Below are 16,089 nucleotides of genomic sequence, written 5' to 3' on the forward strand. Positions count from 1 at the left end.
CAGTCTGTGTACCTTGAGGCCAGAGTCATAGGGGGAAAGGCCTACAATGGCATGCGTTAGTGTGAGCTAGGCTGGATGGTTGCGTACTCGACAAGGTCCCCGCCAGTGTGCACAGAGCTTCGTGGGCTGGGAGAAGAAGCCAAAGCTGCAGTATCCAGTTCCGCATACTGGACATCACAGTCCTTGTGACCAGAGTTCTGGAGATAAGAGAGGTGGAGAGGGTGTATGAGGAGTGGAGCTCAAACAGAGAGAGTGAGAGAGAACAGAGCTGTCACTCCAATCAGTGAGCACAGACTCCAGGTTAGTTACATGAACACACACACACACACACACACACTATATATATATATATATATATATATATATATATATATATATATATATATATATATATATATATATATATATATATATATATATATATATATATAATGTAACTCTTCACCAAGGAGTATTATTATTAATATTATTATTATTATTATTATTATTATTATTATTATTATTATTATTATTATTATTTTAACTAAATAACTAACTAACTAACTAAATTAATCAATGTCTAAGCAACTTTTGTATTATTAGAATTTGCATTGCATTATGACACTTTTTATGAAATTCTGCTTAATTTTTCATTATATTAACACATCTGAATTTATTTATTTACCTGCTTGCTTGCTTTTTGGTTTTGATAAATGTCAGGTGCTTAATTGTCATATATATATATATATATATATATATATATATATATATATATATATATATATATATATATATATATATATATATATATATATATATATATATATATATATATATATGACATATTAACATTAATGATATGTTAATATAATTATCATAATTTATACATTAATAATTCTAATTAACATATATAATAATATGCAATATAATAACATTAATTAATGACATTAATTACAATTTATAATGTGACATTATACAGTAATGAGAATCAGGATTAGAAGTTGTTACATTTTAATAAAGATAATTTACTAATTTAGAATCACAGTAATGAGAATTATGGTAGGCCTACTGAAAAATAAATAAATAAAAGAAAGAAAGAAAAGGTATCATCATGGAATGCTCATGGAAACTTGATGATCCTAAAAAAAAATTAACCTTTCTTTATGTACATTGTATGCAATGAATTGTATGATTCATATTCTTAAAGCTTTAATAATGTATTTATATTGACTCTGCAAATGACAGATACTTTCATTGTTTCTATGTTGGTATCACCATCTTGACTTTCTGACTGCCGTCTGCCTCTGCAGCTGTTAAATCATGTAGCTCAGGCAATATAACGAGCCTCCTCCAGTGAAGTGACGTGGAAGAGCAGAGATGAGATGAATGGACAGACATTATGAAGCATGATAATGATAACACAGAAAACAGACGTGGTGATGTTTTCACATGAAGACAGATGGCCTGGCGTGTAACCAATAAATCAATCAAGCTAGGACAAACAAACATGAGCCTGCTCTTAAAAAGGGCCAAGGACTCAAATACAGCTTCTCAAGGTTGAGCAAATGACAATCAATGATGTGAATCTGTGAGCTAACATATAGCAGCCCCATATGTGAGTGCACTGGAACATTGTATGAATGACATTGCAGTACACTTCAAAATATCAAAACAAGCCTTTTTTTTTGTTTGTTTGTTTTTTTTGGCTTCATTTAGTTTATACTCTATTGGATTTAGTAAATGAGTTTGTTTCTTCATTAGAACAGATTAGGAGAAATTTAGCATTACATCACGTTCACAATAGATTATCTGCAGTGAATGGGTGCCATTGGAATGAAAGTCCAAACAGCTGATATAAACATTCCAACAATCCACAATAATCCACTCCGGTCCATGAAGAAGCAAATCCACCTGTTCTTTTTATTTTTATTTTTTAACTTCTAACTATTGCTTCTTGGCAAAATATGTTTCCTTCAGTGCCAGAAAAATAAATATATGAATAAAAGCTGTCTTGTCTGCACTAGAAATCTGCACAAATCAAGGAAAGTTCACAAGTAAAAACAGTTTGAAACAGTTCTAAACATGTGGGTGGATTTTAATGTGAGAGGTGGTTTTTCACTAGAGGAAGCGTTATCATGGATTTATCTACTCATATTTTACCTGGAAACAACAGTATAAACACCATAATGACATTTTGGTAGCACTTTATTTTACAGTCCTGTTCCTCATGTACAAACTATGTACTTATTATAGGAATTACAATAACTATGTAATAACTAGGTACTAACCCTGAACCTACCCCTAAACCTAACCCTACCCCATTGTAGTTACCTTGTGTTACCAGAACTTTCTTAAATAAATACACTATAAGTACACTGTTAGTACACATACTGTAAAATTGCAAGTGCAGTTTCTTACGAAAATCCAACTTTTTAAGCTTTGTGTTAATTGATGAACTGGAGTGGTGGACTCTCATTCTGATGGCACCATTTCACTGCAGAGGTTTCATTGGTGAGCAAACGATGAAATGCTCAATTTCCTCAAATCTGTTTAAATGGTGGTGGTGGGGTATATTTACAACTATTACTTTAAATGCATGCCAAATGTCTGCATATCCTTTGGGTCCCACTGTACAAACATATATAACAAATGTAGAAGGAGACAAGTAGTCTTAGACATGAGCAGGAAAACACAGAAAGGTAGAATCAATCATCAAGAACTCACTGGAAAACAATAATAAAAGAGCACCACAGTCAAAAACAATCAGCCATTCACACAGCATACAATCTGTTGCAAAAGACGACAAGCATAATATGAAAACAAAATAAACGGACACACTAAATGACAAACTCAACGCAATCTGGGACCCAAAAACATTAGGATAAGATGAGATGGCGATGTTTTGAAATGATTTAGCCCGTGAAATGTTTATGAGACAAGTTGAATCTCATAAAAAGGTCATTATCTGCTTTTTTTCTGGCCACAAATCGTTGAATTGTAATAAAAGAATTCACAATTTTCGAGTAATGCGGCAGATTCCACCCGCAGGCCGCATTAATGTGGCGGCTCTACAGCCATTATCCAATCACTGCTGAGGAGCTAATGAACACTCGGGTGGAATTCTATAATCTCTCAGTGGTGGCACTTTATATTCAAACTAGGAACATAAACTGTCATCTTCCTTTATCATTACTTTCCCTTCGTTTTCTGGCACAGCAGGATTTCTGCTTCTACTTTGACAGTTCCTATCCTCTTTATATCCCATAGTTCATGATAAGATCTAACAGATAATTGTTTTATTTGGATTCAAATGACAAACTCCCTATCGGAGCGATGCTGCGGCGGAAGAAGGGGCTTGTAATCTTCTGTAATTCACTAGGTTTGTAAGCCGGTGTCATTGCATGTAAACAGATGCTGCAGATATTGGTTGTGATGTCTGGGTGATAGTAATGCAAAGGGACACTGAGTTTGAGGTATCTTCCGCAGGCAGTGCTCTTTGTGAATGGGAGATGAGAGGAGCTTCGCGGTATTTGTGTGCTGTGCCTTTGGTGCAGTGGTGAGAGCTGGCAAGCTTGACTCCCTGGCCCTTTTCTGCTTAAGATGACAAAGTGAACAGAGAGCCAGGTCGACGCTACACCTACCCCAGATTTTCCGTCCCTGGAGCTCGAGACAATTTAGGAAGACACGGGCTGCATTCCAATTCACCTAGCTGTTATCCGTACTGTAGAGTTTGCTAGATGAGGATTAGGGAGTCCCCAAGAATCGGAGGGCATTCTGAATTTAATTTTTGCTTCTGTAAAGGGCACTGTTCCTTGAAAGGTCACCCCAAACAGATGTGAGCAACTGAGTTCCTTCACGAATGTCCCTGCCACAAGGCTGTTAGAGTAGTGGACATGTACTGTTATATTTATGTTAGAGATTTGGTTATGTGTAATCAAGGTCACATTTTGGTTCATAATAAAAAGGCAGTAATGTCCTTGTGTAGGGTGTTTCGAACAGTTTTTGAAGAAAAGTAGTAATGCTATACCCATGATACTAATGACAGGTTTTGTGGTGCAGGGTCACATATATTATGACAAATGTCAGCAAAAAAAAAAAAAAAAAATTGAATACTATTATTAACTTAATAAATAAATAAATAACGCTATTTAAAAATATATATATTTTTCCCCCTGTACACATAGTTCAGATCACTGAAGCTGTCTATGTTGTTGGCAATGACATTCAGTCCTAGTAGTTTTTGATAGTTTTTACATGATGAGGAACAATTTATTATGAGCTAGGTAATTTAGCAAGATGCTAATCATATGCATCAAAGACATATTGGTATACTGTCTTAACTAAGCAATAAAGACAATGCAATTTCTCCAAACCAGTACATAATTTTAGTGTGTAGAAGTAGGAAAATTAGAACGCAGCACAGTCTGTGAAAAGCAAACAGGAAGTATTACCTCAGCCTGACAGTAGGGCCCCTGATGGGAAGTGAGGTGTGTGGAAGAAAGAAATTTGACATTGATCACTTAAGACCCCTTCTGAAATGGCTTTCAACCACACACCAATCACTTCTGCAATGCTTCTGCCCTTTTCAACGATTGAAGCGCAATCCAGTGAACACAATGGGAATGCTAGTCAAGCTAATTACAGTCACGTCAGCTATTGGGGGGTGGTGTGTCCCCTCTGGGAGCCTGCTTTCTGGATCGGATAAAGCTCCTTCATTAGTCTCCGGCTCATTTCATTAGTAAAAACACTAAAAACTTAAGCACCCACACTGTCACTTTGACATCACAGACAATGTGTTTTTCATCACATTATGTCTCCGAATTTAATGTGTTGTTTTCATTCTCTGCATGTAGATAATGTATATTGATGTACCACTGCAGTATTACAAATAGCTGTCATAAAAAAACTGAATTATGTTAGATCTTTGCCAGCACGAGTGCTTTGAATCCTATATTACTTAAATTACACCACTTTATGCACTCATATGAAGACTTGTTAATCCATTGTTGTTTAGTTATAGCGTAATTAGGGTTTGACAGTTCAAGTTAAATACAGCACAACAAATTCAGCTCATTTTTTTCTTCTTAGACATGCATTGCTATAAGAAGAGTGTTTCTACAGTTGCATAGCTGTTTATTCACCATACCACAAGCAATAGTTTAACGCTGTTTCATAGTATAATCATCTCCACAGTCCTTCTAGTACACACTCAGCATCATAAAGACGCACTGCATTCCGACTGTATGCTTTAGACAGGTTAGAATGAGAAAATACTTCACTACAAAGGTTTCCCTTGGCTTTTTGTGTATCACATCAATATATTGACTTGCAGTTGGTGTACAAAAATATGTATTTATAATTAAATGTTGGTTGATTTGTTTTGTGTGGAGTCTTGAACATGTGCATGGATATTGCGTGAAGTACTTTATCAGACTCCAAATAGAATTTTGAAAATTACACATTGCCGCAAGGCTACATCACTTTTGGATGGTTGATAGGGAATTGCTAGTTGGTCGCTTATTGGCTGAAGACCGAAAATCCCACTCTCAAGTCTCTATGATATTCAGCTCTTTAACCCTCTGGTATTATTCATCTGGGGGTAACTTGTAATCTTCAGTGGTCAAAACAGAATAAAGACAAAGAGGATAACATTTTGTGAGTGAATCTAATGTTTCTTTTCTTTTCTTTTATTTGAATAGAATGCTACTCAGATATAAATTAACCTATATTATTTTCTTTTTATTTCAACGCTTTCTCACTCCCATCTCGTCATATATTGGCACTTGGTCAAGACAACTTGACGTCGCTTTTTGACAATCAAGGTACCCATCTAGCATTATTTTTATTTAGCATTATTTATAGGGGTTCCCTGTGCGTCTAAAAGAGAGAATGTGTTGTTTATTTCTATATTAAATATTACGAACATTAAAGTATATATATATATTAAGATCAGTTATCAGTTATCCTTTCCTTTTAATGTCATTTGATGTGTGTGGTTCCCTTTTGTGAAAAAATGTGTCCCCACTATGGAAATATTCAAAATTCTTGTCCTTGTGGCATTTTTTGAAAGATTTTTATATATATATTTTTTTTTTTTTTTTTAACAACTTTTCCTTAAGTTATATCAGGAACAAATATCGCAGTAAACTAATAATACTGCATGGCCTCTGTGGGCTTCTATATCTTTTTATTAGTATTATTACAGTTCCATTTGTTGTTGCACACCCCCCCTTTACACAAAAAGTCAGCAGTATGTTGACCATTTTATTAAAGTGTTCACGTTAAAAATAATAATAATAATAATAATAATAATAATAAAAAATGAAAGAAATAACAAAGAAATAATGTTTGTTTTAGTTTCCAGTAGGTGCATTAAATTGTACTCTTTCTCTTTGTTAGCAACACATTTACAGCATGCTTTTCATTTCTACCAATAAAGAAATCCTAAACAACAAAAGACTGTCTAAACAAAAGCCACATCCTTCAAACACCCTGCTAGTGTGTTGCCGTGTTTAATGAGAATGAGACTCCGATCATTCCACAGCCATGTCATGCCGTCAACACAAACCTGACAAATGCAACATTTTCACACACAGTAAGCCCAACAAAGCTATAAAAGATGATAAACAATGAGCCTATATCAGGCAGGAGACTGTGGCTCTTAAAGAGGTATGCAGCTCAGAGTTATAGAGAATCAAATGCATTAAATACAACATGGCCTTCAAATGAGAGTAGAGGGCAGAAAGACAATGCTGTTCAATGTAGAGCCATACAATATATCCATGCAGGGTTGCTGGGTAACTAGTGTCTTAATTGCCCTGGACTGTAGAACACCATTATACGAGAAAGAATAAAGTGTGGAGTGACCAGAATAAATAAACCTTCACCTCAAGGACAGCCAAGTTTCAGTGTAAAGAGCTGTATGATTATATTTCACCAAGTCTGCGTTTGGTTTGCTGTGGAGATATGACACTATTGTAATTCAATGACATGAAGCAAGTGTGTGGATTCATTGAGTAAATGCATTTCAAGACTGCATTGCTTCCTTCCTCCAAGCTGAAATGACTGAAACAAAAGCTCTGTTTCAAAACCTAGTAAGCCTCTGGTATAGACAGCTTCCTATCAAGGCAGTAAGTAAGAAGGCAGCTCACTAGGTTTTGACACAGAGCCAGGGTATTAATGCTACAGTATATGCCTGCAACAGATTCCCTCAAACATATGAGAAACCTAAAACCTTCTGCAGAACCAGCTGAATTACAAACCCCTGTCATCTGTTCCCAGCTGACACAGCACAAGCCAGAAAATAAGTCCCCTTGGATTCCTCTTTTAATCTACACATCTTTCTGAAGGCAATTCATCTTGTGCAACAACATGCATAAGAAGATGTGCTCCCTAACATCCTGACCGCAGACGCCTGTTTTCAACGATACCACCAAAGCAAGAGAATGGACAAACAGCAATGAGTTTAGCAGCGCTACTCACCGGCTTATCGGTGAATGCAGTGGACTCAGACTGTGCCATGTCATAGTATGGAGGCTGGAGAGGAATCTTCTGAATCTCATCCTCCTTGTCCAGATGAACAACCTTCGAAGGCAACAGAACCTGAGATGAAGACCCCATTCACAGCCGCCTGGGAATTGTGCTAACCTGTCTGTCTACATGCACGCTTAATCTGTACAAAGACCTAAACACTTAAACAGTACAGCTTCAGAAAAAAAAGTGCTAAATTTGTACCATTCATTGGATCAGGACCCTCAAACTGACAACTCTATACCTTCTAACGGTAAAGGGTTCATAACAGTACCAAGAGTAAATTTTACTACCCTAAGGATACATATTACTACTCTAAGGTAGTGGGTAGATTACTTACAAATTGTAGTCTGTTACTGATTCCAAATTACATGACAAAAGTTGTATTTAGTAACATAATCCATTACCTTCATGTCATGTGACCATTAACCAATATCAGAGAACCATGAATATGCAAATGTGTTACTCAGTTATTAACTTATCCCAATATTTCAGGGAGTCGTTCACGTAGTGTAAATGTATTAGGTGAAAGACTTTGGTTGATTTTTGGGAATTGCTGGAATACATTTAATTAATGTGAATGTATGCATTTTAAAATGTTGGAAAGCCAAAGATAAAGTAATGCGTAGTAAACAAAAAACAAAAACAAAAAATGTCCATCAGTAATTGGTGAAATATTAAGAAAAAACGTCCAGTGGTCTTGTGCTCAAATGCTATGGACTCTTAATTTTCTTCAGTAATTATAGATGAAACTTTGTATGAAAATCCAAAAAAACTGTAATTGTATTTATTTTTTAAAATGTAATATACTCTAATTAAAAATAATTAATTTTAGGAATCTGATTATGTAATCCAGATAACAATTAATCAGTTACCACCCAGTGATGGGTACTAATGTACAGTACACATTTTAGGCATAAAGAAGGTACAAAGGTGTCCTTTTGAGGGTCCTGGCCCAGGTACAAACTGATTTGTATACTCCTAAAGGCATAATTTTTCAATTTAATAATAATAATAATAATTATTATTATTATTATTGTTGTTGTTATTATTATTATTATTATAATTATTAATTATTATTATTTTTTTCTGGCAGTGTATAATTTCTTAAGGTATATTCACAAAAATGATGCAAAGAAATGGTGCGATTTGGCAATGAGTTTCTGAAAAGACTTTGTCTTTTGTTATTCCAAGTGAAATGCATTCCAGTCTGTCATTCATTAAATTGCATGTATCTCTGGGAATCAACCAATATTTCTTGTAAAGTTATTCTAGTATGTTTTGTATAATTCTTTCTAACACGATACAATTTTTTTTTTTTATATATATCATGACAATTTATTTATTTTTTAGGCAAGTACTCATGTAAAGCACCATTACATTAATGGTATCAAGATTTATTTTAAGATAATGACTGGCTACTTGTACATAATGCCTTGCTTGATGAAAATAAAACCCATGAAAAAGCAGATTACAGAGAAAACTATCCAAAATGTATTGTATATTGTGTCATTCTCTTGGATTTAGCCACTTGTCTGTGGCTATTTGTGGTCCTGGTATCTGGAGATTAGTGATATATACAGATGGATGTCTCTCTAGAATGCTGGTACTGGACAAATAAGCCAAAAGTTTATGTTATTGGTTTTTGAACCACAGCAACACAATACAAGTCCTTGTTATGAAATACTGTTTGATCACATTTTCGATTTTAACCCTCAGTGTGAAGGAGCACATAGGGATCTATGACATTGTTTTGAAATCTGTGTTGTTGTCCCAGAAATACACTTTCGGTGAGAATAGGCCAATTATGTGAATGGTACGTCAGAATCACTGTGTATTTCATGTTCTTGTTACAGCAGTGGTTCTTGACAAAGGGGCCGGGGCCCACTAGGGGGTCTTAGTTCATAAATAAATAAATAAATATGGCTGTTAATGTTGTGCATGTAGGCCTATGAATTCACAGCGCCATTTATAACATCAGTCTGTTTCTCTGAAACTGATGAGCTTCATTCTAAGGTTTGTTGGCCACCTGCTGATCTCTTTGCATCACATGCAAAAGAAAACTAGGGATAAAAGAGCTCTGACAGAAAGTGTCTCTAACATGCACACAAACATGTTTTTCTGACTAAATTTAAGTTTTGCAATATTTCACACCAGAAGTTCCTCTTGGGGCCCAGAGAAAAAAAACAACAACATCGTCCTGAGGATGCAAAAACACTAAAATGGGTTACGCACAAGATGTGTAGGGTGGCAAAAATAATGAGGGGCTCATTTTTTGCCCACAGCACAACGGAACAACCACCTTAAAACTGCCATATGCTCTCTTGCCTATGAAAACGAACACAGCAGAATAGTCTTTTCATTCCGTCATGTTTAATGGGGTGTGCAAAACCTCTTCAACTAACTGCTAGACGGAAAAACGATGTCCAAACCCATCCAACGAGCTCAGCAAAGGCCTCGGCCTCATTGTTTTCAGAGCAATTTTCATTAGGCTTACAGTGTGCTCCTTATGAAGCCCTTCCCGCTTCACTGGCAGCAAGCGCAATGTGTTTAGAAGTTTGGGATGGGATAGTTTCTCAACCCTTAAGTACTAAAGCGGAAAGTCTTTTCCAACCCTAAATAAAACGTCTGGAGCTGCTTGAAATTGTGACTGTCATCGAATGAAAGAAAAGCGAGAACAATCAAGCGATAGCAGCCAGCCTTTTCGTATTTTCTCATGAATCAAAGACGAAAGAAAACAGCAACAACAGAAAAAACAAAACAAAAGACGGAGCCGCTTACATTTACAGCGGGGTGGTTGTTTGGCTTGGAGGGCTGTTTTAGTGGTTTGATGTGACTGAATCGAAATGCCTAAATGTGGGATAATCCTCCAGCAAAGATGGCCTTTGAGTAAAGATTCCCAACAATCACCGCCTGCCTATGTCACATTTCTGAGGGATATCTATTCACTGTTAAGAGGACTTTAGCTTAACGGAAGATTTCTGAGACAGTGGGAAAAAAAAATCAATTTAAAGGAAGAATAAAAGGCTTTGCTGCGTCTTTGTTATGGCAGCCAACTATTTTGTTTCTTGTTATCTCTTCCCTGGGGCCTTGTTGAGAGGAATGGGGAGGGAGGAAAATGCTACGGATGCTCTTGCAGGTTACCTCATTAACTAAAAGTAACATGGGGATGTTGTCAGTCAGCCTTATAGTGGCCTTTCATGTACATTCTGCTTATCAATTTGGTGCAGGTACAGTATTCTGTGGGTCAGCTTTGGGTGATTCTATGACAGGTTTTGCCTTTTGAGCTACAGTCATGCCCAAAAATATGGACAAAGAAGGCTGTGAAAATTAATCTGCATTGTTAATCCTTTTATAAAAATATCTATATGAAGAAATTCAGTCAGGTTTCAGACCCCAACCTAGCACAGAAACTGACATGTTAAAATGACTTGCTTCTTGGTTCAGACCAAGGCTGCATCATATTGCTAGTTTTACTTGATCTTAGTACTTTGTTCAACAATATAGATCATAACATACTATAGATTACAAAACTATAATGGATTTCAAGGGCAGGCTTTAGATCAAACCTGCCATATCGATACCACATTTTTTATTTAAATGGGAAGTTTTCTCAATTATCACCAGTAAAATATGAAGTGCCACAAGGATCTGTCCCAGGTCCTGCTATTTTCAATATACATGTTTCCCTTTGGTAATATTATTAGAAAATATGGGATTAGTTTCCACTGTATATCTCAACAAGACTAGAAAAAACTTCTAAATTATCTAAGCTAACAGAGTGTGTTAAAAATGTAAAAGATATGATGACCAATAATTTTATTCTATTAGATTCGGTATTAGATATTAGACATAAATATAACTTACTGCATACCTAACTAGTCTTCTGCCATGATACAATCCATCACACTCCCTAAGGTCGCAAAACTCTGGACTTTTGGTAGTACCCAGGAAAGCAAAGTCCACTAAAGGAGGTAGAGCTTTTTCACATTTGACTCCCAAAATCTGGAATAGCCTTCCTGATAATGTTCAGGGTGCAGACACACTCTCTCTGTTTAAATCTAGATTAAAGACACATCTCTTTGGCCAAGCATTAAAATAATGCATTTCATAATCTTGTACTACAGTTACATCTGATCAAATGCACTTTACTATACTTTAGCTTGGGTTAAACAAATACATTTTGCTTGATTGGAACAGTAGCTATGCTAATTATGTCTCTATTTGTTTCTCAGTTTTTGCCACGGGATGTCAACTACGATTTAGGATCCAGAACACCTGAGAAAAGATGATGCCAACCCCTCAGAGGACCTCAGATGATGCCAACCGTGAAATAACTTACAGAACTACCAAATTTTGCTATATGTTTGATTGCATCATATAATAATTGCTGCTAATAGTGTTCATTGCCTGTTTGTTTACATCTTGAAATAATTTTTCTGTACATTTCTGCCATATGCACATTAACTTGCAGTCACCACTGATAAGCTGCTACTAAATATATTGTAGAAACGTTATTTTCTGTAAAGTTGCTTTGCAATGATTTGTATCATGTAAAGCATCATAGCAGTGCGAAAGGCCCTTTTACCAAGGCGCTAGGACCCACACATACCACAGGGTGAGCAACCCCTGCTGGCCTCACTATCACCTCTTCCAGAAGCAACCTAGTTTTAGTAAACAGGAAGTTGTGTTGAAAGACATACAGAAGTATAATTTGTTTTTGTTTTTGTTTTTACAACAAACGGTTGCTCTTTTCAATGTGCGATGCAGTTCCAAAATTGTTTTACTTCCGTGATGTGAGGTGTATCCGAGTGCAATAAGATATCCGCTAACAACAAAAAAACCTTTTAGAGCAGAACATGATTTACAGAGAGCTGAATGGAACATGGAATGTGTTTATTACATGCCAGAATGAAGCTAGGTGATTAAAGGGGAGAGGCTATGAAAGAAAAAGGGATTTGTACCGTCAATCATAAACAAAAGTCATTTCGTAGGTGGAGAAAGACAAATACTAAATATGTGATAAATAATCCCTGTCTCAAAAGTTAGTTAAACTGTTGGGTTCAAGTTGACAAAGCCAATTCAAACCAAGTTTAGATCAAGTTTGGCAGTCTCACAATAGAAATATTCTGGGCCAACTCAGGGGTTGATGCTGCACTCTAAACAAAGATGGATATTTAAAGACTCTTTACATGCATTAATGGTTTATTCAGAACCATAGAATTCTGAAGAACCCTTTCATGCTGAAATGGTTCTTTGTGTTAGAGTTCTATAATCCCACCCTTCTGTTCAAATCTGTGACTGACAAAGCACCTCATTACTGATTTTCTGGAGTTCAGTGATCCAAATACACAGACTTTCAACACTCTCGACATGTACATTATTTCATTCTGAAAATGTATTTTTATTATTATTTTTTTTTTTGGTCACATATAAGTGTGTGCAACTCTGAGCTGTGGAAACGTCTCTCCTCTTCTCCACTAAGTAAAAGAGACAATGCATGTATAATTCACACTGTACTTATTTTATTATTATTATTATTATTATTATTATTATTACTCAATCAGTTTATACATGTTTATGTATAAACATACCCAGTCACAATAAATATTAAAACTTTTTTTTTTTTTTTTTTTCGATTGTGGAGTGCTCAGATACTGTCCATTTTTGCTTTTGGCCTATAAACATGATTGTTTTCACACAGACACATGGACACACAGTAACTCTATACTCAATTGTGTATTTCAGATGTATTACATCCCAAAACCTTATAATTTGCTGAGAAATATAGCTACTTAATCAAACCAAAATGATGGACTTTTAAGGCATCATATTGATTGGATTGTGATTGTTTCTTCATCACATCTATTTGGTGTTCTTTTTATTTTATTTTATTTTATTTTATTTTATTTTATTTTATTTTATTTTGTGTATGTGTGTGTGTGTGTGTGTGTGTGTGTGTGTGTTTCACTTCTTTATGCATTTATTTATGTTCAATCTAAATTGTCATTCATTAATTTATTCAGCTAATAACTGTTCTTAAGATCACTGATAATTTTGCACGTCAATAAAAACAATTCACACAACATGCTGTTGTTGTGGTTAATGTTGTTGTTGTTTTCATGTTAAACCCTAACAGAGGCTACTCTCTGAGATGCCTCATTACTGATTTTCTGCAGCTCAGGCATCCAACTACACTGACTGTCAACACACTCTCACCAGGTCAATTATTTCTTTCTAAAAATGTCTATAAATTTGAACTTTCAAATGCTAATTGGTTTCCTATGTCTTTTCTCTTTGTAGTTTAAGAGAACATGTAAGTGTGACGAACTCTGTTCAGTTACTCTACTTTACTTCTCTAAGTAACAAAGATACAGAATTTTTTATATTAAATTGAAGAAATAAAAAAAAAAAAAAAATATATATATATATATATATATATATATATATATATATATATATATATATATATATATATATATATATATATATATATATATATATACACATTCAATGTCCATTGTCATTCATTAATGTATTCTGCTATTAACTGTTGTTAGTTCACTGTCAAAAAGTACCTAATTGGCATGTTGTTGCAGTTTTTGTTGTTGATTTTATGTAAAACCCTGACAAGATATTATAAGATCATGTAGAAAAAGGGGGAAAACCAATAATAATAAATAATATATACAAATAATACTAATATTAATTATATAAACATACTGATATTAATGAAAAACAATGCAACACTGAAATATGGTGCCAATGTTGCAGACACTGTGAAGCAAACAGAAGAGAGGTTGAAGAAGATCAATAGGTCCGGACTCCCTGGAAAATGTAAATCCTGGCTGTACCAGCATGGCCTTCTACCCAGGCTTATTTGGCTCCTTACAGTCTATGAGTTCCCTCTAACAGTTGTTGAAAGCACTGAGAGGAAAATTATCAAGCACCTGCGGAGGTGGTTGGGGATTCCCCCAAGCTTCTCTTCAATGGGCCTCTACATTCGATCAGGGCAGCTGCATCTCCCTCTGTCATCTGTTGTAGGAGTTCAAGGTGGTAAAATGCAGAGTCGCAATGAGTCTGAGAGTCTAAAGATGCCCTGGTAAAGCAAGCAGGCATCACAACAAGATCAGGCCATAAATGGGCAGCCAATGCAGCCATTGAATAGGCAGAATGCTCACTGAAGTTGCACTACATCATTGGCAACACCAGCACTGGACGTCAAGGCCTGGGGTCGACACATTTCCAACAGTTTGGGAATGCTAGTACTACAAGCAGGCAAGGTATGGTTCAGGCAGAAATCTGAGCTCAAGAGGAGCAGAGGCATTTGTCCAGAGCAGTTGAACAAGCATCCAAGGGGGCATGGACAAAATGGGATTTGCCCAAGCATAAGATCATATGGGCAGAGTTATAGAGACTGTAACCCTACCGTATTTCCTTCCTCTTGCACTGTGTTTGATACCCATCCTTCACCCTCTCATCTGCACACTTGGGGGTTGAAGGATGACCCATATTGGAAGCTCTGTGGCCAAAAGAGATGGTACCACACATTGTCAGGGTGTACAAAAAAAAAAAAATCTTTAACCCAAGGTCGATATAGGTGGCGCCATGACAATGTGCTTTTATACCTTGCCGATACACTTGAGCGAGAGAGGTGCAAGAAGAGGCCAGGCAGCACAGGCAAGGTAACCATCACATTCATCAAGGAGGTAGCCACACCCTTTACAACTAGGGTATTAGCAAAATCAAACTTGCTGCAGGCCACAGGGTCTTGGGAGATGACAGTCAAGGCTGGAAGGAAGCTGCAGTTCCCGGAAGTGGTCCACACAGCTCTTTGCCCAGATAATGTTTTGTGGTCAGCCAAAGATGATAAAATCATTTTAATTGAGCTGACTGTGCCATGGGAGGAGGGTTGTGAAGAGGCTCATGAGAGAAAGGCCTTGAAGTAACAGTAGAGTTGGGGTACTCGAACTTGGACTCGGACTCGAGTCCGGACTCGAGTCCAATTTTGAATGAACTCGGACTTGTCACGCACTCGGGTGAATTTGCACTCGGACTTGACACGGACTTGAACATTTTGGACTCGGAAAATATTCTGAGTACAGTCGAGTCAGCGTCATGTGTAACAATAAAATCAGCATAAAATTGAGATGATAAATTAATGCATGTCTCTCCCCTTATGTCATTTTACTGCACCACACGGGCAGGCAGCAGTAGCATATCATCTCATGCTTGCAGACGAAACACACGCACCACTCACTGGATATCAATGTGGATTAGTGATGGGAAGTTCGATTCTTTTCCGCGAACCGGTTCTTTCGGACGGTTTGATTCAATAAACCGGTTGAAAAAAACAGTCCACCGGTTCTTTTACGCTCGACGTAATGACTGGCATTAGCGATGACATTATGCCGTCAAGTCTATCAAACATTCAAATATATAAAGTCACTAATCATAACTTCAGTCAGTTAAAAACCTCATAATCATGAAAAGTTTACAATTAAGTTTTGCAACAACACACCCAAATACAGTAACAGCAATAATGTGCATACGAGGACTTAAGTCTTGAAGATATAAAGT

General features: G+C 36.1%; 1 protein-coding gene across 3 annotated transcripts in view; it reads right to left on the reverse strand.

Moving 5' to 3' along the window:
* Positions 1-16,089, reverse strand: part of nectin1b (nectin cell adhesion molecule 1b) — a 214,762-nt gene that overhangs the window by 17,734 nt on the left and 180,939 nt on the right. The window contains exons 8-9 of one of the 3 annotated variants that reach the window (XM_052582556.1): positions 7,462-7,563; positions 13-197 (exon numbers count right to left, since the gene is read on the reverse strand). In XM_052582556.1, coding sequence (XP_052438516.1) covers positions 57-197; positions 7,462-7,563 — 243 coding nt within the window. In that variant the 3' untranslated portion in view covers positions 13-56. The remainder of the gene's footprint in view (positions 1-12; positions 198-7,461; positions 7,564-16,089) is intronic. The other 2 variants (XM_052582553.1, XM_052582557.1) reach the window with 2 other exon arrangements.

The sequence above is a fragment of the Carassius gibelio genome, chromosome B18 (assembly GCF_023724105.1).
Source record: "Carassius gibelio isolate Cgi1373 ecotype wild population from Czech Republic chromosome B18, carGib1.2-hapl.c, whole genome shotgun sequence".
Classification (NCBI taxonomy): Eukaryota; Metazoa; Chordata; class Actinopteri; order Cypriniformes; family Cyprinidae; genus Carassius; species Carassius gibelio.